We start from the raw sequence: 27,829 nt of genomic DNA, 5'->3' as shown, positions 1-27,829 counted from the left end.
TAATTATGCCTTCGGGGCTTCCACAAGAAGATAACAGGTAAGTTGTAGTAATGACTCATGGGAATTTCCTGGCAGTGCATTGCTTATGACTCTGCACTTTCATGGGCTTCTTTGGTGGCTCAGATGGTAAAGCGTCTGCCTGCAACGCGGGAGTCCTGGATTTAAACCCCAGGTTGGGAAGATCCCCTGGAGAAGGAAGTGGCAACCCACTCCAGTACTCTTGCCTAGAAAATTCCATGGACTGAGGAGACTGGTAGGCAGCAGTCCATGGGGTCGCAAAGAGCCATGACTGACTGACCTTTCTTTCTTTCTTTCTTTCTGCACTTTCACTGCTGCGTGCCCAGGTTCAGTCCCTGGTTGGGGAACTAAGATCCCACAAGCTGTGCAGCTAAATAAATAGACTCAAAGCCCTTGTGAGTTTTGGCAAATCTAGAAAATACATCTAAATACAGAAGCTTCGAGGAATAGCAAGAGTGTATTGAAAGAATACATAGAAACCAGAAATGATAATGGAGATGGTCTCTGCTATTCCATGCAATTTCTGTTCTTAACATAGGATATCAGAATGATAAGCTTTGATCAAAATCTTGCCAGTTTCACTAATCTGAATTGGAATCAGAGAGTTTTTTCTCCCTGATCAAATCTATATATGCTAGTTTTGGGGACCCAAAACCTCATCTGTGTTTCCTACTTTATTTTTTATGTCAAATAGAAAGGGATTTGTGTAGGTAGTTCCTGGGGGGAAATGACACCCCTCTGTGACATTCAGTTCAGTTCATTTCAGTCGCTCAGTCGTGTCCAGCTCTTTGCGACCCCATGAATCGCAGCACGCCAGGCCTCCCTGTCCATCTCCAACTCCCAGAGTTCACTCAGATTCACGTCCATCGAGTCAGTAATGCCATCCAGCCATCTCATCCTCTGTCATCCCCTTCTCCTGCCCCCAATCCCTCCCAGCGTCAGAATCTTTTCCAGTGAGTCAACTCTTCGCATGAGGTGGCGAAAAGTACTGGAGTTTCAGCTTTAGCATCATTCCTTCCAAAGAAACCCCAGGGCTGATCTCCTTCAGAAGATCTGTGACATTAGTATTTGTAAACATAAATACTGTAATTCTTTGTGGAAATGTACCTCCCTAATTATTTCAGGTCATTTCCAGCTGTACACTTCAAAAGGCTATTGAGAAAGCAGCAGCAATCATGTTATTTTGTCTTAAGTATGAGAGCCCTGTGTCTTTGGCAGTAAGATTGAGGATACAAGAAATGAGGTATGTGGGACTATGTGGTTAGAAAAGGAGATAACAGCCACTCAAAAGCTGTATCTATAGGTAGTACCATAAAATGATGGCAAAGGTTCTAAATTTCTCCCTTTTCCAGCATGTAATGGTACAGCAGAGGTTGCTTTTATAAGCAGTTCTCGTTTGATGTATTAAACCAAACATAATTCTGCAAGGAAACCAGGAAGAGAGTTTTTTTTACCTCCTTGTGATGAGAGATTCCCATGAGGAGACTGACAACAGTTACTGCTGAACTGAGAAAAGTTCGGTAGTCGGAGATGCTCCATCCAAACAGTAGGTTAAACTGAAAAAGAACAGTCAGGTGGGGTTGGCAAACAGCCGAGGGGGCTGCAGTGTGGGTCCTGAGATGGTTATAATGATGAGGTCAATGTAGACCCAATGGAATGGAAATTAAAGAATATCCTTAGCAGCCATTCAAATTACTGTGCCTAAAAACTATACAGAATTCCTTTGTGATTAGTGTTTTCATATAAATTTACTTGACTTTCATATCTTGTGAGTTAAAATGTTATCCCCATTTTAAAGATGAGAGAAATGTCTTGAGCTTCTAATACTGCTGGTTAAATATGGACATAACACAACTAAAACCAGCTCTTTACTATCTTCTCCAAAACACTGCCAGCTTGGACCGTGACTTTCCATTTAGCAACCTTTTCTAAGGAAGCAGCGTGTACTCCAAGACCACAGCACTCAGGACAACACACTAGGACGGGTGCTTACCACAATGGCGTAGCCTGTCAGCAGGATCAAGATGACCAGCAAGAAGCCCACGACCTCATCCCAGGCTCTGCTGAGTGTTCTGCCAATGACCCGCACCCTGGGGTTTTGATACAGCAGGCTCCATAGCTGAACTGTTGCCAAAAGAACTAGGAAACCCATGAGGTGAATGACAGCTGAGTTGACTTTAACTGCCTCATAGAAGTTGATGAACCTGTACCAAGGAAAGCAGACACTCAGTATGAAGTCTGTGCCATCAATTCCTGTGATGTCAGTGTCTCCAGAGCTCCTCCTGCTCAAGTGCAGCAGCTCTGTAAGTCCCATTCTTGTTGGCAGAGAACGCTTCTTTCCAGTGTGGCTTCCCGTGGATGTGAGCACACTGGCACAAGGCCACACTCGACTGGGAGCAGTGCTGTAGAAACCTTGGAATGCAGCCTCTAGCTGGTTACTCCTGATTCATCCTATCTATCCTGAGTCTGGAGTTATCAAGAATCGGGGCCAGCCTCCACCACTGCTCTAGTTTCAGATCTCTCCTTTCAGAAGAGATGTGTTAACCTAACGAGATGTATAATAATGCCAGTCTGTTTTCTGTAACACTTTAATCCTATGTTGTTCTCTAACAGTGGTAATTGATCCTCTAATAGATTTAACAGTGCTGAGTAGAGAGATGATTAAACTATAGAAGTAAGGGGTGGTTGGTTTCTGTAGTTATGTGAGAGATGCATTGATAATTTTACGTTGCAGCAACTAGGTTACTTGGAAAGACCTCCACAGACATGAGTGAACTGGCACTTTTATTGTGATAAGATGTAGGCAGTGCCACACAGCAGGCAGGACCTCGGTGCCAACACCGTTCAAACTGCACACTACACCACTGTCCCTGCACGAACAACCCTCTATAAGGCCTTCCTGGGACACCGCCTCAGACTTAACAGATCTGCAGACTGGGCTGTTGAGCACTGAAAGGTTAGACAAGCACCACGTGGCAGTACTTTGGGAAATGACATACTTTGTCTTTCCCACGAGAAAGACCAGAGAGGGTACCCCAAAGGGGCATCAGACTGCTGCTTGGTAAGGATGAGCTAAAGGATGAACATCCCTTCCCAGAAGGCAGCCCTCTTTGGATTTAGAGGTGTTCCATGTGTTGTGGTTCTATTCAAAGAATGATCATGTGTCATGTCAGGACTTCATTCCTTGGCCAAGGTGCAAAATGACCCAATTCCAGGCCCTTGCTATGTGAAATTTATTATCCTAGGTTAACATGTACCTAAGTACTATGAAGGCAGAAGAGCTTTTCATATGTAATTAGCAGTTACCAGTTTATAGTTAGTTGTGTTCTTCACTGTGGACAGTAGTCTGTGTTTAACTGTGATATTATACAAATAGAGATCCGGCAGAGAGGAAGAGGGGAGTTTGAAAGAATACTTGTGTAGCCAGTAAATTCTGAGCATCAAGTGAGAATATCCTTTGCTCCCTCAGGGTCCCTCTTACCTGTCCCGGTCATAATGGTATTGTACCATGTGTTTTTTATGTAGAGAAATAAGTGTCAGGTCAAGTCCCAAGATGACAAAGCTAAGGAGGATTATGCTCATATCTAGAAGGTTTCTTTTCCTCATGAAGAACCTCCACCTCTGCTGTTTCAACTGGCGACCCTAAACATAAGACACCAGAGTCACTATTGCTTGCCTGAAAGATTACCTAGGTCTTTTCCCAATGAAGTGTTATGAACTCTGGGAAAGCACTCAGCCAGGGACCTTTCAGATCCCTAACTTGGACACAATCAGTTCTGGTCTCAGTTCTGCCTTGTAGTCATTCAGAGCTGCCACTTAGAGAAGAGTTGGCCTTCCTTAAAACAACTGTAATTGTATACATTCATCATGTTGTGTAAACTTAATAATAAAGTTTCTCAATGAATTAAAACCCTGAAAACAAAATATTGCGTGTGGCCTAAGAAATGCCTTTTGGATGCAGTCATCTGAGTGTTAGCTTATATAGGGGTCATGTGTGTGCTAAGTCGCATCTGACTGCAACCTGTCAGGCTCCTCTGTCCATGGGAGTTTTAGGCAAGAATACTGGAGTGGGTTGCCATGCCCTCCTCCAGGGGGTCTTCCCAACCCAGGGATGGAACCTGCGTCTGTTAACATCTCCTGTGTTGGCAGGTGGGTTCTTTACCACTAGCGCCATCTGGGAAGCCCCAGATAGGGCTCATATAACTGTACAAAAAATTCTTTCTATAAACTTAATTTTTTAACTCTAGAAAACTGAACTACTTGGTGGAAAGCCAGTAGGTTTGACTGAAGTCAGTCTTCCGGAAAGGACCAAAATCATGGCCATAATCCTAAAAGCAGCTCACTGTGGTTCTCCAAGTAATACCTGGCAACACTGAGAATTTCTTACATCTAATATTTTCAGTTCACCTGTGCAAAGGCATAGTAACAGACCAGTAGATAGTAGATGACTTGTGATGTGACAGACCAGGCAAAGTTCCTTGATATCTGAAGGGAAGTTAAAACGTCCAGTCTCATGGAGGTGAAGAAAGCACCTGAGAATAAGAAAGAACACCTGGAGTTAAGAGCCTTTAAATTTGCCTTCTGCCCTTCCAACTCTCTTTCGGATAACCCCAAGTGTTCCTGGACCATCCGTTTCAAATTTTCTTGAGTCTCTACATGTCACTTAGTATTTCCTCTAGAACTGTCATGAATATTAAATGGGATCATGTATGCACAGCTGCTGGAAGAATGTGTGGATTGCACTGAAAGTCAGGATTATACTGTTGATCCCACATAGAGGAGAGTGTCTTAACAGCTGTTAATAGGTTTCACTCTTACCAAGTCAGAATGGCTACAGAAACAAACTGACCAGCAGTACTGTTGCAAAATGATGTTTCAGATAATTGATTGCAATGTAAAGTGTGGGGTGAATGGAATTAAATGGAAGCGTGGTACCTTTGTTAAAGCTTTTAAAAATACATTTCAGAAATTAGTATGATGAAAAAGATTTGAACCTTTCCAAATTAGGCACTTACCATATGTAAAGCACTAACATTATCCCATGAATACTGACAGTATACCCTGCATACTCAAGATGTTTATGAAGACAGACCAAAAAGCTTTATAAGATCATGAAATGTTTATAGATATAAATTTTTCATAAAGCCCCTAAATACTAGAACTAAGATGCACCTCTTGTAGTAGAAGTACATTTAAGAACAAAAGGAATTCCTGCCTTACATAGCTAGCTCTCATGGGGAAAGCCAGGACTTTCCCCATGTTTATTTTACCCCTAGTTTTTGAGTAGTTAAAAACCCTAAGAAGACTCTTGGGAAGCTTTCATGTTTCATTTTGAAACAAGTAGCAGAAGTGGTCTACTGTGTGTGGGCCTGGGAGGAAAACAATTCTGATTAGAAGTAAAACTTAATGGTCATAGGACACTTGTGGGCAAATTATGGGGGAGAGGGGAAAGGAAGGAGGATTAGGGCAGACTTCCTGTTAAATGGGGAGGAACTGAACATACGCAGTGTCCCTCTAATCCCTTCCAAAATGCCACTGACAGTAAAGGAATAAAAAAAACGACCCAAAGATAAAGAGGAGGTGGGCAGATGAGCCTGGAACTGGAAAACAGCTGAATGACACTGCCTGAGAAGATTCAAGAAAGCTGAAACCTAAGCCAGCAGCACAGGAAACCCAGAAGGCAGCTGGTTCTTAGCATAAAACCCCACAAAGGCTGAGAAACTGGAGCCATCAGGTACCTCAGAAGGTAGAAGTTCAAACAGAACTAACAGAATCGTAAGTCTGGACATAAACAGTTAAAACCCAGATTTCCTCTCTCCCCTTTACAACCACGTTATTTACTATCCATCCTGCCTTCCCAGTAACGTTTAGTCAGAGAGAATCTGAACTCAGGACACCAGGGATATCTGTGAGTAGTAGTGCACTGGAAAAGGGAATTCAAAGAAAGTTTAAATATTGCATGGTGAGACCCTTCCCATTCCCCTTCCCTTAACTGGCTCTGAGGAGTCTTAAAGGCTTACATCCTCAAGGCAGGAGAATGGAGGGGTCTTCTCTCTGCAAACTGCTCCCTAAAAGGACAGATACTACCTGACTAGTTCTGTCCATGCACATGGTGCTTCTAATTAGCACTTACTTGGTTTTACTGCCTCCCTCTTAAATATGACAGGACACTTGAATCTCTAACATTGAAAACCGGAGATCAAAACACCAAAAAAAAAGAAGCTCAGAGGAATTATAGAAAGCCTTGAAGGAGCAGAAAAAACCATAAACCTGCAATATCCTTAGTGAAGAGGATATTGCATCCAAAAAGAACAGTAGGAAACTATGAAAAAGAAACAAGGACAATTTTTAGAAATCAAAATATTCCAAAAGTGGTTTGGAAATTGAAGTAATTGCTCAGAAATCAGAAGGGAAGGATGGAAAATGAAGCAAACACATGAGGAAATCTGAGGCTCCATCTATGAATTCCAACATCAAAATGCTAAGAATATCAGAAAAAAGAAAAAAATAGAAAAATGCAAGAACATCTCTTAGAACTTAAGGGATACATTTCCAGATGAAAGGACACACTGTGAACTCCATTCCTAACTCTGGGGACAAAGAGATTACTCTAAAAGCTTTTGGGAGTAAGGGGATCATCATACTTGTTAATACAGTATAAGAAGCTAGAAGATAGTGGAGCTAAACTTTTAAAAACTCTGAAAAATTACTGTATCCAGCCAAATGATTGACCAACCAAACGTGATGGCAGAAAAAAAACTTTTTGGGGGGCTCCAAAATCACTGCAGATGGTGACTGCAGCCATGAAATTAAAAGGCGTGTGCTCCTTGGAAGAAAAGCTATGACCAACCTAGACAGCATATCAAAAAGCAGAGACATTACTTTGCCAACAAAGGTCTGTCTAGTCAAACTGTGGTTTTTCCAGTAGTCATGTATGGATGTGAGAATTGGGCTATAAAGAAAGCTGAGTGCCAAAGAATTGATGCTTTGGAACTGTGGTGTTGGAGAAGATTCTTGAGAGTCCCTTGGACAACAAGTAGATCAAACCAGTCAATCTTAAAGGAAAACAGTCCTGAATATTCAGTGGAAGGACTGATGCTGAAGCTGAAGCTCCAATACTTTGGTCACCTGATGAGAAGAACTGACTCTTTGGGAAAGACCTTGATGCTGGAAGATTGAAGGCAGGAAGAGAAGGGGACAACAGAGGATGAGACGGTTTGTGGCATCACCAACTCAATAGACATGAGTTTGAGCAAGTTCCGGGAGTTGGTGACAGACAGGGAAGCCTGGCATGCTGCAGTTCATAGGGTTGCAAAGAGTCAGACACAACTGAGCGACTGAACTGAAGGCTTTAAGAAAATTTACTTCCCTTACTCATTTCCAGGAAGTTACCAACAAACATACCGGCTGGATGTGTTCCAGCAAAATGAGAAAGTAAACCAAGAAGGGAAGACATGGGATTTAGGAGAAAGGTGATCCAACAGAGGAGAGAGGAGACAGGGAAAGGAGAGTCCAAGTTCAAAAAGCTCTCAAGCAGGCCTAGAAAATAACCAATCTGGACTATACCAACAGAATAGTAGGCCTGAGAGAGGATGTTTCTAAGGAAAAGACAAAATGATAAGTTACTTGATAGTTTTGAACAGAATGAAATTTTTACTTCTAGGAAGAGTCTGGAGGTGAATCAATGATAGATGCATGTAAAACCAAGAAAGTGAAAAAGAAAAAGAAGTAACTATAAACTCTAGGGAAAAATATTGTAAGCGAAAAGATATTTAATCATAATACACGGAGGTTTGTGGTTTAGTTGCTCAGTGGTATCCAACCCTTTCCAACCCCATGAACTGGCCCACCAGGTTCCTCTGTCCATTCGACTTCTTAGGCAAGAATACTGGAGTGGGTTGCCATTTCCCTCTCCAGGGGATCTTCCTGACGTAGGAATTGAACTGGGTCTCCTGCATTGCAGGCAGATTCTTGACCAACTGAGCCATCAGGCTCATACTTAGAAAATATTCATATAATCACTGTAATAGAAATATTAGTCATAAGTTACATTACTGTACTGGGAGAATGATAACTACTCTATTGGGAGAATGTTTTTATGTGTGTGTATGTTGGGGTATGTGTGGGTATAAAACAGTTGGATTATCATCATAAGAAGATACTATTGGGACTTCCCTTGTGGTACAGTGGATAAGAATTCACCTACCAATGCAGGGGACATGAGTTCGATTCCTATTCAAGGAGGCTTCCACATGCCGCAGAGCAACTAGCCGAGCACAACTACTTAGCCTGTGCTCTTGAGCCTGTGCGCTTGAGTCTGTGCGCCACGACTACTGAAGCCACCACACCACAAGAGGAGGCCCGGGCACTGTAACACAGAATAGCTCCCGCTCACTCCAACTAGAGAAAGCCACCTGCAGCACTGAACACCCAGCACAACGCTCCCCCCGCCCCCAAAAAAGAGACTATCTAAAACTGAAGATTAATGACATATTTAATAAGCATGCTGCATTTTTAGAGTAATTTTTAAATACCAAAGAATCAGTTAAATCTGCCTCTGGAGAGTAGGAATGAAGTGAGGATGAAGAGAGGCCTTCTAGTTTTTGCCTTGAAATTGTCTGACTTTCAAAATTATGTGCAATAGTTTTAAATAATTTATTTTAATGACATAAGATAAAGAAATGGGGCCTTTAGTGTATACCCATGTCACAGAGGGAAGAGAGAAGAGGCCTTCATACCTACATTGTTGGACTCCAAAATCAGGGTCACTACACAGAACAGGTTCACATTAGCATTGAAGACCACAAATTCCACAAAAAGGCTTTTGGTGCAATGGTCTAGCCACTGGCTCTGTTCAAGTTGCTGTAGAACTCTGGAAAAACAGAAGGGCAGGCCAGCTATATTCTCCACTGAACTCTGCAGAGGAGGAAAATGCTCTGGCCTTTCTAGTATCACTCACAGAGGAGGTGAGAAGTGACATTTACCAATCACCTGTAAAATGCTTACTAATGCCCAAACTTTCACCGGTATTCACACCAAAGTTAAATGTTCAAGAAAAGGTATTTGGCATTTAAGGTCTGAGGTAGAATTAATTTTACCTCAGCTGAGAATTTTCCTTCAAAATTAATTATTTTAGACTAGTATCTTTTAAAAACATTTTAGATAATATCTAAAAATGAAGATTCATGAAATAGCTAATAATACAGTGTCAATCACTTCTATTTGAAAAGTACTACTTTTAACTAAGCTATTTAGGTGTAAGCAGTCAAAATGCCATTTGGTTGGCATTGTTGTTTTTGAGAAGTTAGTTTCTTGCTGAGAATTTCAGTGAAGAGATAATCATTTTAATTTGGGCTTTTTCATACATAATGACAAAGACTCAGGATTTGTATATAACACCATTCTAACTCTGGCAATTTAATTTTGGCATTTTAATTTTGGACTGTTCAAGACGTGGTGTCTCCCCTTATTTGAATACAGTTTGCTGAAGCTAGAGTTGAGTTTAACTGCAGCTAGAACTGAAACTGATGTGTTTTTCCAGATGAGAAAAGGAAGGAGATTTGGCAAAATGGCAACCCAAAATATACCTTTAGTTTGAGGTTGAAAAGGAATTTTTAAACTTAAAGATACATTTCCTTAAAAATCTAAAATAAAAGTGTCTACCAGTGCCATACATAGTATATTAGCATAATAGTGGCTGTCAAAACTACTCAAAAGGGTCCTTAATTCCAGCAAATATCTTGGACCTCCTGTTCAGGTTCACTCACCTGTGTGCATTACTGGAGTTTCTTCCAAGTCTCACAACATACCCTCCTCCAGAGTAAGTGGCAAATTCTCCCTGAATGGGGTAGCCACCCAGTGCCTCCTGATTCTGATAATGCCAGATCGTGTCCGATTTCGTGTTGTTTATATCAGGGGGCCCCCAGTTAACCCCATAGTTCTCTGTATCCTCCTGAACTTGGTGAGATGGCTTCACTTGTTCTCGGAGAGATGGTTTAGTTGGAAAGAATGTGGCACGAGGAAGGCGAATCTGACGAAGTAGAACATTGCCCAAAAGAAAGGAGTTTCCATCAGTAATAAATCCTAGTGAGAGAATACAGGCAGCCATTAAAAAAATTGCCTTAGTAAGTTAGTAACAAAAAAAGGGCCTATTTTCACCAATATTTTTAAAAACATTTCTGGAGTTGCTAGCTAGCTAATATAATCAGATAAGCAAAAGAAATAAGATATGAACATTTTTTAAAAGGATATGAAATTATCGCAATTTGTAAAATATAATGAGGGAATTCCCTGGTGGCCCAGTGGTTAAGAATCCACCCTGCAATGCAAGGGACGCAGGTTTGATCCCTGGTAGGGGAACTAAGACCCCACACGCTGCAGAGCAACTAAGCCCACGTGCCGCAATGAGCCCTTGCACCACAACTAGAGAGTGTGTGAGCAACTGAAGATCCTGCGTGACACAACGAAGAAAGCCTGCTGCAGCTAAAACTGGATGTAGCCAAATAAATAAATGAAGAAGACAATGATCTAGATAAACATTAAGAAGTGAAGTGTGACATCAAGAGCATAAAAGGGATGATTAGAGTGTAGTTTTTGTATGTGATGAAGATAAGTTGTTATTGGCTTAGAATAATAACATAGTAATAATGTAAAATGTTTTATGTAAGCCTTATGGTAACCTTACGGATTTCCCTGATAGTTAAGTTGGTAAAGAATAGCCTGCAATGCTGGAGACCCCGGTTAGATTCCTGGGTTGGGAAGATCTGCTGGAGAAGGGATGGGCTACCCACTCCAGTGTTCTTGGGCCTCCCTTGTGGCTCAGCTGGTAAAAAATACGCCTGCAATGTGGGAGACCTGGGTTTGATCCTTGGGTTGGGAAGATCCTCTGGAGAAGGGAAAGGCTACCCACTCCAGTGTTCTGGCCTGGAGAATTCCATGGACTGTAAGAGTCAGACATGACAGCGACTTTCACTTGACTTCACTATGGTAACTGCAAAACAAAAGCTATAGTAGATACATAGAAGATAAAGGGAGAGAGAATCAAAGCCTACCACTACAAAAAATTAATCACAAAAGACAACGAGAGAGGAACAAAGGAATTACAAATCAGAAAATGAACAAAATGACAGTTTTAAGCGTAACCTATCAATAATTACTTTGAATGTAAATGACTAAATTCTCCAGTCAAAAGACACAGAGTGGTTAAATGGAAAAAAAAATACAAGATCCAACAATATGCTGTCTATAAGAGACTCACTTAAGCTTTAAAGGTACACATAGGCTGAAAATAGAAGCATGGAAAAAGATGCTATGCATATCAACAAAATATTAGAAAACCAAAATTCAACAGCACCTTGAAAGGGTCACACACGACAGTCAAGTGAGATTTATCCCTGGGATGCAAGGATGATTCAAAATACATAAGCTAACAAATGTGATACACCATATTAGAATAATGAAGGATTAAAAATTTATAATCTCAACAGACACAGAAAGAGCATTTGACAAAATTCAACATCCTTTCATGAAAAAAACTCAACAAATTAGGGAAGAAGGAATGTACTTCAAGAAAATAAAAGCCATATATGTCAAGCTCACAGCTAAATTTTATACTCAGTTGTGAAAAACTAAAAGCTCTTCCTCTAAGATAAGGAACAAGACGAGGATGCCTATTCACCACGTCTATTCAACATAATACTGGAAGTCCCAACCAGCCAAGTTAGGCAAGAAAAAGAACTACAAGGCATCCAAATAGGGAAGGGGGAAGCAAATCAATCTCCACACGCACAAGAATGCAACTGAACCCTTTTATTATGCCATATACAAAAAATCAGCTCCATAGGATCAACAACTTAAACCTTAGGCCTAAAACTACAAAACTCCTACAAGAAAACAGAAAAAGCTTCTTGACACTTGGTCTTGACAATTTTTTTGGGGGGGATATGACACTATAAACGTTTAGGCAACAAAAACAAACAAGTGGGAGTACATCAAACAACAAAGTTTCTGCATAGCAAAGGAAACAGTAAACCTATGAAATGGGAGAAAATATCTGCAAACTATGTATCTGACAAGGCGTTAAAAAATCTATAAAGAACTCATACAACTCAATACCAAAAAATAAACAAACCACACTTTTCTAAAGAAGACATACAAATGACTTACAGGTATATGTAAAACTCACTAACCACAGGGATATACAAAAATCAAAACTGCACTGTGATATCACCTCATACCTATCAGGATGGCTATCATCAGGAAGACAAGAAATAACAAGTGTTGATGAGGATTTGGAGAAAGGAATTCTATTAATCGGAATGTAAACTGGTTACAGCCATTATGGAAAACAGCATGGAAGTTCCTAAAAAAATTAAAAATAGAGCTACTGTATGATCCAGCAATCTTACTACTGGCTATATATATGGAAAGGAAATAAAATCACCATCTTGAAGACACATCTGCACTCCTGTGTTCATAGCAGGATTGTTCACAAAAGTGAAGATACAAAATGAGCCAACAAAGAAGCATGTATGATCTCTCATAAGTGGAACTTTAAAAAGTCGAACTTATAGAACCAGACAGAACGGTGGGTACCAGGGACTGGGGTGGCAAGGAGGATGGGTGGATGTGAAAGTACACAAGCTTTCAATTTTAAAGTGAATAAGTCCTGGAGATCTAATGTATAGCATGATTACAGTTTATAGATTAAAGTTAACAGCAATAGTGATATATATTTGAGATTTACTAAGAGAATAAAAGTTCTTATCACACCAAAAACAAAGCCCGTAACTATGTGAAAAGATGAATGTGTTGATTAGTATGATTGTGGTAATCATTTCACATATCTCATATCAAAACATCACGTATACCTTAAATACATACACAATTTCAATGTCTCCATTGTACCTCAATAAAGCTGGGGAGAAAAGAGAATCAACCTAAAAACTCTTACCAAAAAAAATTCAGCAAGGTATCTGGGTACTAAATATAGTAAAATCAACAGCCTTCATATATTCAAACACTAGTTAGTATAGTGAAATCTTATTTACCATAGGAAACAAAAGATAAACCTAACAAGATGTACAAGAATTATATGAAGAAAATTTAATATGACTGAGGGATTAGTCCTGGGTGTTAATTGGAAGGACTGATGTTGAAGCTGAAACTCCAATACTTGGGCCACCTGATGCGAAGAGCTGACTCATTTGAAAAGACCCTGATGCTGGGAAAGATTGAGGGCAGGAGGAGAAGGGGACGACAGAGGATGAAATGGTTGGATGGCATCACTGACTCAATGGACATGGGTTTGGGTAGACTCCGGCAGTTGGTGATGGACAGGGAGGCCTGGCGTCCTGTGACGGTTCGTGGGGTTGCAGAGTCAGACACGACTGAGCGACTGAACTGAACTGAGGGATACAAATGAAGATGAGAACAGAAAAGCATATTACACTGCCAGGTAAGATGTCAACAGCTTATCAGCTAAGCTACTGATATGCTAGCCATTCTCTAAATTTTTGTAAATACTTATTTTTTGTATAAATATCTAAACCTCTATCTACAACTAAATAAGCTCTTTATAATATATAAAAAGCTCCCATTTATCAAAGCAAGCAAACAAAACCAAGCAGCCCAATGAAAAACAGGCAAAGGTTATAGAATGACACTCATTCATTCATTGTCTCCGTCAGTGTGTACTGAGTGCTCATACACCAGGTCCTATTCTAGGTGCTAGGCACAGCAGTGGGCGAGAGAGTCCCTGTCCACAGAGCACTCACATTTGAGGAGGGAGGCAGACAGGCAATGGCCAAACAATATTCAGGTAATAATAGTGCTATGAAGAAAAGCTGAGTAGGATGAGGGGACAGTGTCCTGTGGGAAGGGAGCAGTGCTACGTTTATTCACAGGGGTGATTAGATGTTTCTCTGAGGAGATGGCTTATGAGAATTTGCTGTTTAGTTACTAAGTCATGTCCGACTCTTTTACAAATCCACGGACTGTAGCCCTCCAGGCTCCTCTGTCCATGGGATTTCCCAGGCAAGAATACTGGAGTGGATTATGAGAGAGACCCTAACAAAGTCTGGAGAACCCGATGCAGACATCAGTAAGGGTAAGAGCAAGTTCCAAGGCACTGAAGCAAGAGTGTGTGTGGCCTGGTTAGGGAGAGCACAGAAGCTTGTGTGGCTGAAGGAGACTGAATGAGGGGCAGAATGAGGTTAGGAGAGGAACAGAGGCAGGTGCAACAGCCCTGAGTGGGGAAGGCCCTAGAGTAAGCTTTAGAAAGGGTTTAAGCTTTTAAGTCTGATGGAATCCATTGGGAGCTTTTGAACAGGGAAAAAACACATTTATATGTTAAAAGAAAAAAAAAGAAAAACAATATGGGGAAAATGGAATGAAGAAGGGCAAGAGCAGAGGTAAGTTTTGTCCCTGTGAGAGGTGAAAAATGTCTCCTCAGTGTAGTTTTGACTTGCATTTTCTTGTCAGTGCAGTTGCAAACCTTCCGTGTATTTCAGAGCTACCTGTATGGTGAACTGCTGGGGACGTGGGCAGATCTTACACGGTGCTCATGGAAATGTTAATTGGTACAACTGAGGAGGACAATTTGGCAATAGCTTTTTAAATGAAAAAATGAATATACAGTTTTATCAAGTCTTTTCAAGGTACTTATAGGTATAAAATTATGTATGTACAAGGATATTAATAATAGGACTATTGTTAATAGTAGAAGTCTGGAAACAATCTAAATGTCTATCAATAGGGAGTTGGTTATACAATTTATGGTACATCCATGCAATGGCATACTACACAGTAAATGAATAAAACATAGAAAGGGACAGCTTTATATATGCTGATGGAACCATCTCTAGGCAACCTAAGGGGAAGAGGCAAAAATGCATGACAGTGTTTATAGCAGGATGCTGTTTATCATCAAATGTATTTGCAAATGTACAGATTACCTCTGAAAGAATTTACAAATATAGCTTGGAGGTACTATGTGTTTAGTTTAAAACCACTGCTGCAAAGCAAGTCACAGGAATTTTTTGGTTTCCCAGGGCATATAAAAGTTATGTTTAGGGAATTCCATGGCTGTCCAGTGGTTAGGACTTGGCACTTTCATTGCCAGCACCCAGGTTCAATTCCTGGTCTGGGTGCTAAGATCTAGCAAGTCATGTGGTATGGCCAAAAAGAAAAAAAGTTATGTTTAGATTGAAACATAGTCTGTCAAGTATACAATACCATTATGTCTAAAAAAGCAACGTACATACCTTAATTACAAGCTTAATTGCTAAAAAAGTACTTTATTTCTATTAAAAAAAATGCTAACCATCATCTGAGCCTTCAAAGTCATAATCTTTTTGCAACAGTAACATCCAAGATCACTGATCACAAGCTCACCGTAATAAACATAATAAACAGCTGAAATATTTCAAGAATGACTAAAATGTGACAGAGTCACAAAGTGAGCAAATGCTGTTGAAGAAATGGCACAAATGAAGTTGCTTGACACAGGGTTCCCAAACCTTCAATTTGTTAAACAGACAGAGCAGTATCTCTGAAATGTAGTACAGCAAAATGCAATAAAGTGAGGTATGCCTGTATAATCAATTGGGAATGAGGTTGCCTCTCAGAAAGACAGAAGGGGGATCAGGAGATAAAGGAGACTTGCACAACATACCTTGTGGTATATACTGTTTTTCTCCATATTCATGTTTTAATTATTAAAAAAATGTTTTAACATGAAAGAAAAAGATTATGTTAGACAGTCCGGCAGGGAGAGTTTTACAGTAGTTATCAAAGGACCAAGGGTTCTAAAGAAGGTAAGAGGAAGGTAAGGGGTGATGTAACCTTCAAAGGTAGCCTCCCTGTGTATTCCTTAAATAAAAAGTATGCAATTACAGAACTGTGAGATTAATGGTTTTCCATCTGAGAAGAAAGTCACAAGAGAAAAAACAAGTTTAAATTGCTGCAAGAGGAATTTTATATCTTACCAAAAAGATTCTTCCCAGATGTGTTTTGACACTGGACTAGGCTATTTCCCATTTCCCTAGTTTCTTGTTGTCGTCAACCTTAAGCAGGCTGATTTGGTGCTCAGCACACAGTGCTTCCACTAACTTGACATACGTAGGCTCATCACTTGGATGCAAGCATGCATAGATGGGCTTGGTGCTTGTCTAAGGTTTTGGCAGCTTCGCGAATTCCACGTGCTAGGCCATCGTGGATGAGGGTGGTCTTCAGCACCTCTTGCAGAGCAGTATTAACGCCCATTATACCTCCAGCAGCAATGCCTTCCTAAGCCATGGCGGTGGAACTGAATCTTGAATGCACCTGAGCCTCTGCATAGCTCCATGGTGGAGGGAAAGCTGAATATACAGTTTTATCCAGTCTTTTCAAGGTACTTATCTTACAGATATATTTGCACGAGTGAAATTATATATGAAAAAGGATATTTAATAGTACTGTTGTTAACAGTAGAAGATTGGAAACAATCTAAATGTCTATCAGTATTATCTACTTAATTCTATTTCTTTATCTACATCTCAGATTGCTGTTGCTCTTCCTTAATATGTTCCAGGTAACTCCTGTAACCTCTGTGGTTCTAGAAGAACCAGAGCTCCAACTGCCCCATTAATAATAGCTAAGACTGGGACTTCCCTGGTGGCCCAATGCTTAAGAATTAGCTTGCCAATGCAGGGGACATGGGTTCAGTCCTGGTCCAGGAAGATTCCACATACCTCGGAGCAATGAAGCCTGTGCACCACAACTATCGAGCCTGTGCTCTAGAGCCCAGGAGCCACAACTACGGAAGCCAGTGTGTTAAGAGCCCATTCTCCACAACAAGAGGAGCCACTACAGTGAGAAGCCCATGCACTACAGTTAGAGAGTAGTCCCAGATTGCCGCAACTTGAGAAAAGCCTGCTCGCAGCAGTGAAAACCCAGTGCAGCCAAAAAAAAAAAAAAATTAATAGCTAAGACCCACTGGGTGCCCAACACTGTTCTAAGCACTTAGATATACTAAGTTTTAAATTTTCACATCAGTCTTAAAGGATAGATCCTAAGATTTATCCCCATTGTATAGACGGGGAAACTGAGGCACAGGAAGTTGAGTGATTCACCAGAAACACATTGCTGGTAAGTAGAGAGCAAGGATGTGGCTTCTGAGCCTTTGCATCTAGTCTAGCCCGTGCATCCAGAGCCCTTTGCAACATGAGAAGCCACTGCAACAAGAAGCTCTTGCACTGCAACTACAGAGAAAGCCCAGGTGCAGCAACAAAGATTCCATGTGCTGCAAAAAAGACCCAGCACAGCCATAACATAAAAATGAAACTCAGCTAGAAAGAACATGCAGTGCAAAGGAGTTGCCACCTGCAAAATCTCTTACATGCACCATGTACACATTAAGAGCTTCCCAGGTGGTGCTCGTGGTAAAGAACCTGCCTGCCAGTGCAGGAGACATAAGACATGCAGGTTCGATCCCTAGGTTGGGAAGATCCCCTGGAGGAGGGCATGGCAACCCACTCTAGATCCCCATGGACAGAGGAGCCTGGTGGGCTACAGTCTATAGGGTCACAATGAGTGAGATACAACTGAAGCAACTTAGAAAGGACACACGTTTAAGAAAAGACTATACAGATATAGAAAACAAACTCATGGTCACCAAAGGGGAAAGTGGGAGATTGGGACTGACATATACACACTACTATGTATACAACAGACAACTAATACGAACATGCTGTATAGCACGGAAACTTTACTCAATACTCTGTAATGCCCTATACGGGAAAAGAATCTAAAGAGTGGATATATGTATATGCATAACTGACTCACCTTACTGTATACCTGAAACCAACATTTCCAACACTGTAAGTCAACTATACTCCAATAAAATTTAATTAAAAAAGAAAAGAGTATATATGTTTACTCAGATTACACATCACTCAGATTTTTTTTTTTTCAGGAATTTAGGAGATGTTTCAAATCTCAACAGAAAGGCACCAATCCTGAGTTTAATGAATGCAGCAATTTCCAGAACACAACTCACTTAATAAGACACAAAGTTATAATACGACAAAGCATTGGTACCTGGTTGAAGTATGAAGAAGCATTCATACTAACTCCTCTTGATGGTGAGGTTCTTTGAGGGTACAAACCACATAATACCCATCTTTTTATCATTAGCTCCTAGGACAGTTCCCAGTATACCAGTTATTCACTAGACATTCATGGAATTGAACTAGATAACCAACCAAGAAAAGTCACACATCACAAAGGAATGACTGCATATCAGGCAATATAGCAAAAGGTCACCCTGGTGTGAGATCTTTCTGATTACATCTGGGCTTAGAGAACAAACTTCAGCTGCATGTGGTTCCTTCCTTCACAAGGAGGCAACCGACCCCAAGGACCACTTCAGTTACTTCTCATGCTGTAAGTAAATAAGTTCTCAACTTTGTTTATCAGCCTCTAGTGAGACTCTTCAGTGGGAATCAGCCCTCGGGGACTGATCACCCTTGGGTGAACAGACATAAACCTGAAACTGCTTAGATGGGTCCCTGGGAGTAGAGCTTTGGGTGCCCACAGAGGTGCAGTCATATTGACACAGCCAGCGAAACTTTCTCCAGTGTTCTAATGGTTCCTGTAGGGGCATGTGGAAAACCAACTGTATCCCACATTTGCAGGGCTGGGCCCCTGGACTGTGGTCTTACCTCTGTAATCCCCGTACAGGTTGGGAAGGAGGGTGCTATTGGCCCAGGTGTAGAAATGCTTAAGAAGTTTGATCTCTGAGAAACGCTGAGAAAAGCTCTTGTGGATAGCTTGACGGAGGTAAAATCTATTGGAGTTCTGCGTCGAGTAGACTGTAGTCATCAACAGGGTAAGGAAAAGGATTTGTGCTAGTACAGAAGTGAGAAAATCATAGGTGAATTTGAAATTGAAATTTCATTTGTTTGAAATTCTCTGTATGATCAGACTTATGGAAGCCAAGGGGGAGGGGAGAGGGAGGGGGTGGGCTGGGATTTGGGGGTTGGTACATGTGAACTACCACGTGTCGAATGGATAAACACCAAGGTCCTACTGTTCAGCACAGGGAGCGAAGTCTAGTCTCCTGGGGCAAACCATAATGGAAAGGATATAAACAAAGAATGTGTATATATATACACGTATAACTGAGTCACCCTGCTGTAGAGCAGATTGGCAGAACATTATAAACCAACTATACTTCAATTTAAAAAAATCCTCCACACATGTTAAAAAAAAAAAATCCTCTATATGTTTTTCTTCATTTTTCCCTATGCATATAGACTTTCACAGGTCAAAAACAGTCAAAAATTGGCACTTTCACATGATTCAACTTAATAATGGTCAGAGATAAGCCAAAGCATTTGGCTCCTAGTGATACCTGTATGTGTAGCAATAGATAGGTATATATACCTTCCCAGAATTCTTTTGCCACTGCTCAGAAATTATACTTGAGATACATAAAATCCCCCACCAAAAAAATGCTTTATTTTAGTTCTAAGGTCTAAATGACCCCCAGACAACTCCCTCGGTCTCTCCCATCCCCAGTTATCTATCGATGGTCTCTGTTCATATGATGAAGACAGAATTTGTCTGTTTTGGTCCAGAGAATCCAATAACCCAAACACTAGACGTGTTGGACCTTGTACTTACAGGACAGCTATTTTTCAAAGCATATTCATTTTCCCTCCACCCTGTGATGCTGACCAAGTTTCACGATTACATTCTGCAGACAGAGGAAGTGACTTCCTCAAGCACACAGTTAGATCATAAGTTCAGGAGTCCCTCCATGCACCGTACAGCCTTGTTTAATAGCATCCAGAATGTTTGTTTTTTTTTTTTTTTCAGAATGTTTTGAGGTGAATACTTTAAGATACTTTCCCCGCCTTCTAGATTTTCCATTTTATTCTCACCTCCCCCCTTTCCTTGCTGGGAAATGTGTTGATGTATCAACATGTTACCGTCTCCTCTCCGTACCTAAAACATCTCCTGTCAACTTGAAGAACTTCTTCTCTTTCAAGGTTCTTTCTGGGCGCTTAACTGGACTGTTTATAGTGGGGGCTACATAGATGGAGTTGTTCTTATCTCTTGAACCGGGTAATGAAGAAGGACATCTTGCTGTCAAAAATTCAAATGTAGGCCAAAAAAAGGTTATATTTCATTAAGTAGTTATTCATCAACATCTGCTGAGCATCTACTATGGGTATCTCCTATTAAATGCTGAAATGGAGAAAAGAAGTTACACAAGCAATTCTTCCCAAACTACCATCAAAGACTTAGAAAAAGATTTCCAATCCATCAGGGACTAACACTTTTGTAAAATACAGTAAAAACTAGAAACTGACACAGAACAGAGGCCTACAAAATACAAGTAAAATGACACAAAATAGAGGCCTAAAAATAGAAGCCCCATTTTGAAACTTAGATTCAATAGGCCTAAAATTAGTCTGCCCAATTGCTATAAATGTTTCTAAAGGCTTATTCTCAATTTCTCTACGTATCTTGGACTAGAACCAAACAGTTCTGTCAGTGGATTACCCAATGGGAGTTCTGTTCCAGAGTGGTGGTTCTCACTGTAAAACCGGCAGGGGGGATCACCTGGAATTGTGTTAAAATGCAGTTTCTGGAGTGAGGCCTAAGAGCCTGAATGTCTGACAATTCCAGGAAATGCCAGTGCTGTTCTCCAGACCACACTGTGGGCAGAAGAATCTAGAGACGTGTAAATCAAGATGGGGAGAGGGAGTTAGAATATGACCTAAAACATGTCAGCCTGTAGGAACCAAGTGCTGAGGGATCACTGGAGGGAAAATTAACCTCGAGGAATTCAGAGAAGGTGGCCCAGAGGCAGTGACATAGGACATTTGTTTTAAGTGAGTCAGAATTCTCTAGATGGATAAAAATGAGGTAAGAAAGAAAAAAAGTCACTTTAGGAGAGGGAACAGCAATTCAAGAGATGGAGAAATGAAAGGAGGACTGGGAAGGCAGTTTGAAGTCAGATTACTAGTTTTTTAATCTCAGAAGGAATAAGATGCCAACCCCTTAGCAGCTTGTCCACCACTCAGCTTAAGAAATAAGTGGCAGCTGAGATAAAACATGCCGTGCACCTCTCTCATGGTATCCCTTCTTTCTCTTCTTCATAGCTAATCCTAAATTTTGGAGTTTATTCTCCTATGCATTTCATTAAAAAATGTGTCTCTAAGCAAGGCATGCATTTCTTGCATGATTAAAATGTTGTGTTAAGGGACTTCCCCATAGAGGGGCATGGGTTCTATCCCTAGTCAGTAAACTAAGATCACACATGCGGTGAAGCCTGGCTGAAAACAGAATGTTGTGTTAATTTTTCTGCCATTTGCTTTTCGGCCACATTTTGTGAGTTTCTTCTGTGTGAAATGACTGGCTCTAGTCAGTTTTATTCAGACTTCCTCAGGCTTGGTGATTGAGTTGGGAGTGGGATTTAGGATTATTCTTAGTTTACAGCCAGTGGTGATATTAATTAACTGAAATGAGAAAACAGTAAAGAAGTGAATTTGTGGGGCAGGCAAATAATTCTGCTTGGGGCATGTTTGAGATAGCCGTAGGCATCCAGATACAGAGGGTGAGCAGCTGAAAACAGCATGTGGGGCTCCAGGCTAGAAACACGAGGAAGGAATCTGGAATATAGGGGAGAGTTGAAGCTCTGAGTGACCTCCGGAGGGATGGACCATAAGGAGTTCTCGTGACCCACTGGTTGGTCTTGGGTCAGGGAGGAGGCACGATGGCTGGTTAGAGACAAGATCCCTGAGTGGATAAATTTGTCTTAGTCAGTGAGGTGGCTGGGAGTGCACTGTTCTGATATACAATTTGCTCTTTGCAAAATGAGATATTAGTTAGAAGGATTAATTGAATTACCCCAGAGTGCCAAGATCCTCCTGGTTTGATGTTCCTTCTCTCTGTGAAGTTGTGGCAGCCTGTTCAGCATCAGTGAGTAGAACAGCGTGAGGAAGATCACCTAGACAGGAAAGTCAGAGGAGGCACTAATAATGAGCAGATATCACAGAATCCAAGAAGGCGGCACCGACAGAGGTGAAGGTGGGCATGACTGCGACATCTCAGTCAGGGGGCTCTTTATATTTATGGAACACTCAGAATTAAGTAATTTCATAGTTATTTCTGCATAACCACAAAGACATGGTTGACATGTTAATCTTTATATTTTTGCCTGTAGTCTTTAATCTACTTGGCTAGGAAAACCTAAACTATCAAATGATTTGTGATGCTTTGTATAAATTGTTCAGTAACACCTGTCTTTGGAACAACTTTGATGAGCAAGACTGAAGAAGCTATGCTTTTGAAAGGGCCAGTTCTGCTGAAGAAGGCATGAAGTTTTAGAACAGAGTAAGCCTCTGTTAGGGGAAACAAGTACCCCCCACCACTCCTTAAATTTCCTTGGAGAGGAGGAAGTGCTCCAGTCCTCAGAGAACAAAGGATAAGAGTAAATATTTCTGGCCCACTGCCGCACTCCTTGCTGTGAGGGGACGATTGCGGGTGTGTGTGCTCTGCAGACCTGAAGTTGCCTTCTAGTGGACGGTCTCTAGGATTAGATCTGAGGTGGACGTGCCAAGCTGCTTCAGTGTCCGACTCTGTGCGACCCCAGACTGCAGCCCACCAGGCTCCTCTGTCCATGGGATTTTCCAGGCAAGAGTACTGGAGTGGGCTGCCATGTCCTTCTCTTCCTGACCCAGGGATCGAACCCGAATCTCTTACATCTACCCAGGATTGGCAGGTGGGTTCTTTACCAGTAGCACCACTGGGAAATTACTAAAAAGTACACTTGATGGACTTCCTTCATCGTCCAGTGGTTAAGTCCCTCTGCCTTGCAATGCAGGGGACTTGGGTTTGATCCCTGGTCGGGGAACTAAGATCCCATATGCCACAGAATAACTAAGCCCATGTGCTACAACTACTGAGCCCACGCACCACAACTAGAGAGTTCCATGCACCGTAACGAAAGATCCTGTGTGCTGCAACTAAGACCCAGCACAGTAAAAAAAAAAAACAACTACACTTAGGCATAAGTGAAATGAAAGTTGCTCAGTCATGTCTGACTCTTTGCAACCCCATGGACTATTCAGTCCATGGAATTCCCCAGGCCAGAATACTGGAGTGGGTAGCCTTTCCCTTTTCCAGGGGATCTTCCTAACCCAGGGATTGAACCCAGGTCTCTCACATTGCAGGCAGATTCTTTACCAGCTGAGCCATAGGAGTTCAACCAAATTCTCTCTGTAGCAATACTGATAACTAAGCTAACACATTGGTTTTCTATCTCTTCTGTTCCTCTTTTTATACTTTCTGACTTTTAAAAACTGATATACATTTATTATAAAAAGTTTGAAAAAATTTAGAGACTTTAAGAAACTAAAAATTTGGAAAGTGAAAGTGTTAGTTGCTCAGTCATGTCCGACTCTTTGCCACCCCATGGACTGTAGCCCGCCAGGCTCCTCTGTCCATGGAATTTCCCAGGCAAGAATACTGGAGTGGGTTGCCATTTCTTTCTCTAGGGGATCTTCTTAGACCAGGGATCAGACCTGGTCTCCAGTATTGGCAGGTTGATTCTTTACTGTCTGAGCCATCCATTAATTATTTTTGTCTTCAACTGAGCTAGTTCTCCACATCATTACATTTTCTATAACATTTTAATGGTTGCTTAGTATCCTATTACACAGATATGGCTCTTATAACACATTAAGCAATGAACTATTCATGAACATTTAAATTGTTGTCAATTTTATCATTACAAACCACTCTGAATTTTCTCAGGAGACCCTTAGGAGTGGAATTCAGCAAAGGAATGTAGAATTTGAAGACTTTAACTATATATGCTGCCTAATGTTCCTCAGCCAGCATTAAGTGCCTATTTTCCCTGGCAAACGGAAACACACATACACAATGCAAATCACTGTGTATTCATTTGCTTTTCTTTGCCACTGTTAAAAGCAAAATTGAATCTTATTGTTCTAATTTATTTGACTGGTGAAGAGGAGCTTTTTACAAGGTTTTTTTTTGCGGTGGGGGGGTGGTCATTGAAATAACAAAGTTTTTTTTTTTAGCTTTAAAAAAGTATTTACACATACTTAAACCCCACTCTTTTTGGTGCATAATTCTGTAACTTATGACAAATACATAGAACTGAGTATCCACCACTAATCAATACACCTTACAGTTTCATCACCCAAAAATTCCCTGATGCTGCCCCTTTGTGGCCAACCCTTTCTCCAGCCTTCATCTCTGGCAACTCCTGATGGATTCTCCATCCATGTAGTTTTTGCTTTCTGCAGACTGTCATATAAATGGAAACGAAAGTATGCTTTGGGAACAGGTTTCCTTCACTTAGGATTCATGTACAATATGACATTTGAGAGTCATCCATGTCATTACACATACCAGTAGTTTGTTTCATTGATGAGCAGTCTTCTACCATATGGATGCTCCCCAGTTTATCCATTTAGCAGTTGACGGGTATCTGAGTTGGTTCCATCCTTGGCAATTATTATTGGCCACACCATGTGGCATCTTATTAATAGTTCCCTGATCAGCGATCAAACTTGTGCCTAACACAGTGGAAGTGTGGAATCTTAACCACTGGACTGCCAAGAAAGTTCCATTCTTGGCAATTATGAATAAAGCTGCCATAAATATTCACAGAGTTTTGTGTGAATATAGGGTTTTATTTCTTTTGGGAAAATACCTAGGAATGAAATTACTAAGTTGTATGGTAACTGTATTAATTTTGCAGGAAACTGGCAAACTGCTTTCCAAAGTGGCTATGCCATTTTTACATTTCTACACATTCTACCACTGATGAATGCGAGTTCCCAGGTACTCTGCATCCTCACCAGCATTTAGTATTATCAATACTTTAGTCATTCTACTCCAGACAATACTACAAAGCTACAGTTATCAAAACAGCATGACACTAGCACAAAAACAGACATATGGTTCAAAGGAACAGAACAGAGAGCTCAGAAATAAAGCCACACACTTATGGTCAATTAATCTACCAGGAGGCAAGAATATCCAATGGAGAAAAGACAATCTTTTTAGCAAGTGGTCCTGGGAAAGTTGGAGAGCCACATGTAAATCAATAAAATTAGAACACACACATAAAAATAAAACTAAAAATTGCTTAAAGACTTAAATAGACATGACATCATACAACTGTTAGAAGAAAACATAGGCAAAACATTCTGACATAAATGGTACCAATGTTTCCCAAGGCAATAGAAATAAAAACAAAACAAATTGGGCCTAGTCAAACTTCTAAGCTTTTGTACATCAAAGAAAACCATAAATAACATGAAAACAAACAAACAAAAAATACACCTACAGACTGAGAGAAAACAATTACAAATACTGTGACCAACAAGGGATTAATCTCCAAAATATACACGCAGGTCATACAACTCAGTAACAGAAAAAGCAACCCAATTATAAAATTGGGAGAAGACCTAAATAGACATTTCTCCAAAGAAGACATACAGATGGCCAACAGGCACATGAAAGATGCTCATCATTGCTGCTGCTGCTGCCAAGTTGCGTCAGTCGTGTCCGACTCTGTGTGACCCCATAGACGGCAGCCCACCAGGCTCCCCCGTCCCTGGGATTCTCCAGGCAAGAACACTGGAGTGGGTTGCCATTTCCTTCTCCAATGCATGAAAGTGAAAAGTGAAAGTGAAGTCACTCAGTCATGTCTGACTTTTAGCAACCCCGTGGACTGCAGCCTACCAGGCTCCTCCATCCCTGGGATTTTCCAGGCAAGAGTACTGGAGTGGGGTGCCATCATAATCACTAATTATTAGAAAAAGGCAAATCAAAACTACAATGAGGTACCACCTCACACCAGTCAGAATGGCCATCATCAAAATGCTGGAGAGGGTGTGGAGAAAAGGGAGCCCTCCTACACCATTAGTGGTAATATCAATTGGTGCAGCCACTAAGGAAAACAGTATGGAGGTTCTTCAAAAGACTAAAAATAGTGTTGCTGTATGATCCAGTAAACTCATTCCTAGACATAAATCCAGACAAAACTCTAATTCAAAAAGGCACATGCACCCCAATGTTCAAAGCATTTTCAAATTATTCTGGCTTAAAACTCAACATTCAGATAACTAAGATCATGGAATCCAGTCCCATCACTCCATGGCAAATAGATGGGGGAAAAAATGGAAACAGTGAGAGACTTTATTTTCTTGGGCTCCAAAATCACTGCAGATGGTGACTGCAGCCATGAAATTAAAAGACGCTTGCTCCTTGGAAGGAAAGCTATGACCAACCTAGACAGCATACTACAAAGCAGAGACATTACTTTGCCAACAAAGGTCCATCTAGTCAAAGCTATGGTTTTTCCAGTAGTCATGTGTAGATGTGAGAGCTGGACTATAAAGAAAGCTGAGTGCCGAAGAATTAATGCTTTTGAACTGTGGTGTTGGAGAAGACTCTTGAGAGTCCCTTGGACTGCAAGGAGATCCAACCAGTCAATCCTAAAGGAAATCCTAAAGGATGCTGAAGCTGAAACTTCAATACTTTGGCCACCTGATGTGAAGAACTGACACCTTAGAAAAGACCCTGATGCTGGGAAAGATTGAAGGCAGGAGGAGAAGGGGACGACAGAGGATGAGATGGTTGGATGGCATCACTGACTTGATGGACATGAGTCTGAGTAAGCTCTGGGAGTTGGTGACGGACAGGGAAGCCTGGCATGCTGCAGTCCATGGAGTTACAGAGTCGGACATTACTGTGCAACTGAACTGACTGACTGATGTTCACAGCAGCACTGCTTACAACAGCCAAAATGTGGAAACAACCTACATGTCCAACAACAGATGAATGGATGAATGGATAAAGATGCGGCACATATTTACAATGGAATTCCACTTAGCCATTAAAGAAAGAATAAAATAATGTCATTTGCAGCAACAAAGATGGACATAGAGATTATCATACTAAGTGAAGTCAGAATGATGCCATACCAGTATATCACTTACATGTGGAATCTAAAAAATGATACAAATGAGTTTATCTATGTAGAACAGAAACAGACGCACACACATAGAAGACATGTGGGACCTCCCGGGCGGTGCAGTGTATAAGAATCCACCGGTCAAGGCAGGGTACACGAGTTTGATCCCTGCTCCAGGAAGATCCCACATGCTGTGGAGCAACTAAGCCCGTGCATCACAACTACTGAGCCTGCAAGCCTATAAAGCCCACGCTCCACAGCAGGAGAAGCCACCACGAGAACCCCGTGCCCCACAATGAAGAGGAGACCCGGCTCCCCATGACCGGAGGAAGCCCATGCAAAACAACAAAGACAAGTGCAGCCAAAACTAAATAAAATTATTAAAAGGAGAGACAAGACATATGGTTACCTGTCGGGCAGGGATAAATTAGGAGTCAAATTAAGATAAATTAGCAGATACAAACTACTGTATATAAAATAGATAAACAGGGTTCTATTCTAATAGCACAGGAAACTATATTCAGTATCCCATTAATAAACAATGGAGAAGAATATGAAAAAGGTTACATCTATAATGGAATCATTTTGCTGTATACCAGAAACTAACACAACATTGTAAATCAACTATACTTAAATTTTAAAAAGTGTCTTTCATGGAGCAAAATGTTTAATTTTGGTGAAGCCCTATTTATCAATTTTTTCTTTTCTGAGTTGTGCTTTTGGTAGAATTAAAAGAACTCTTGAAATGCAAGGAGATCAAACCAGTCAATTCTAAAGGAAATCAACCCTGAATATTCATTGGAA

The 27,829-nt window shown here is 40.9% G+C and overlaps 2 protein-coding genes across 2 annotated transcripts in view; one reads left to right on the top strand and one right to left on the bottom strand.

Moving 5' to 3' along the window:
* Nucleotides 1-3,942, top strand: part of IST1 (IST1 factor associated with ESCRT-III) — a 44,917-nt gene extending 40,975 nt beyond the window's left edge. Inside the window, exon 12 of the mRNA XM_059876583.1 lies at nucleotides 1,914-3,942. The gene's annotated coding sequence lies outside the window, so the exon portion shown is untranslated. The remainder of the gene's footprint in view (nucleotides 1-1,913) is intronic.
* Nucleotides 1-27,829, bottom strand: part of PKD1L3 (polycystin 1 like 3, transient receptor potential channel interacting) — a 78,703-nt gene that overhangs the window by 1,362 nt on the left and 49,512 nt on the right. The window contains 10 exon segments of the mRNA XM_059877311.1: nucleotides 1,473-1,574; nucleotides 2,012-2,222; nucleotides 3,500-3,660; nucleotides 4,426-4,550; nucleotides 18,432-18,587; nucleotides 18,590-18,655; nucleotides 18,658-18,693; nucleotides 18,696-18,905; nucleotides 20,008-20,148; nucleotides 21,919-22,018. Of these exon segments, the coding sequence (XP_059733294.1) occupies nucleotides 1,473-1,574; nucleotides 2,012-2,222; nucleotides 3,500-3,660; nucleotides 4,426-4,550; nucleotides 18,432-18,587; nucleotides 18,590-18,655; nucleotides 18,658-18,693; nucleotides 18,696-18,905; nucleotides 20,008-20,148; nucleotides 21,919-22,018 (1,308 nt within the window).

Source organism: Bos taurus, chromosome 18 (genome assembly GCF_002263795.3).
Source record: "Bos taurus isolate L1 Dominette 01449 registration number 42190680 breed Hereford chromosome 18, ARS-UCD2.0, whole genome shotgun sequence".
Classification (NCBI taxonomy): Eukaryota; Metazoa; Chordata; class Mammalia; order Artiodactyla; family Bovidae; genus Bos; species Bos taurus.
The sequence above is the reverse complement of the archived record's forward strand: the minus strand, read 5'-3'. Positions and strand labels throughout refer to the sequence as shown.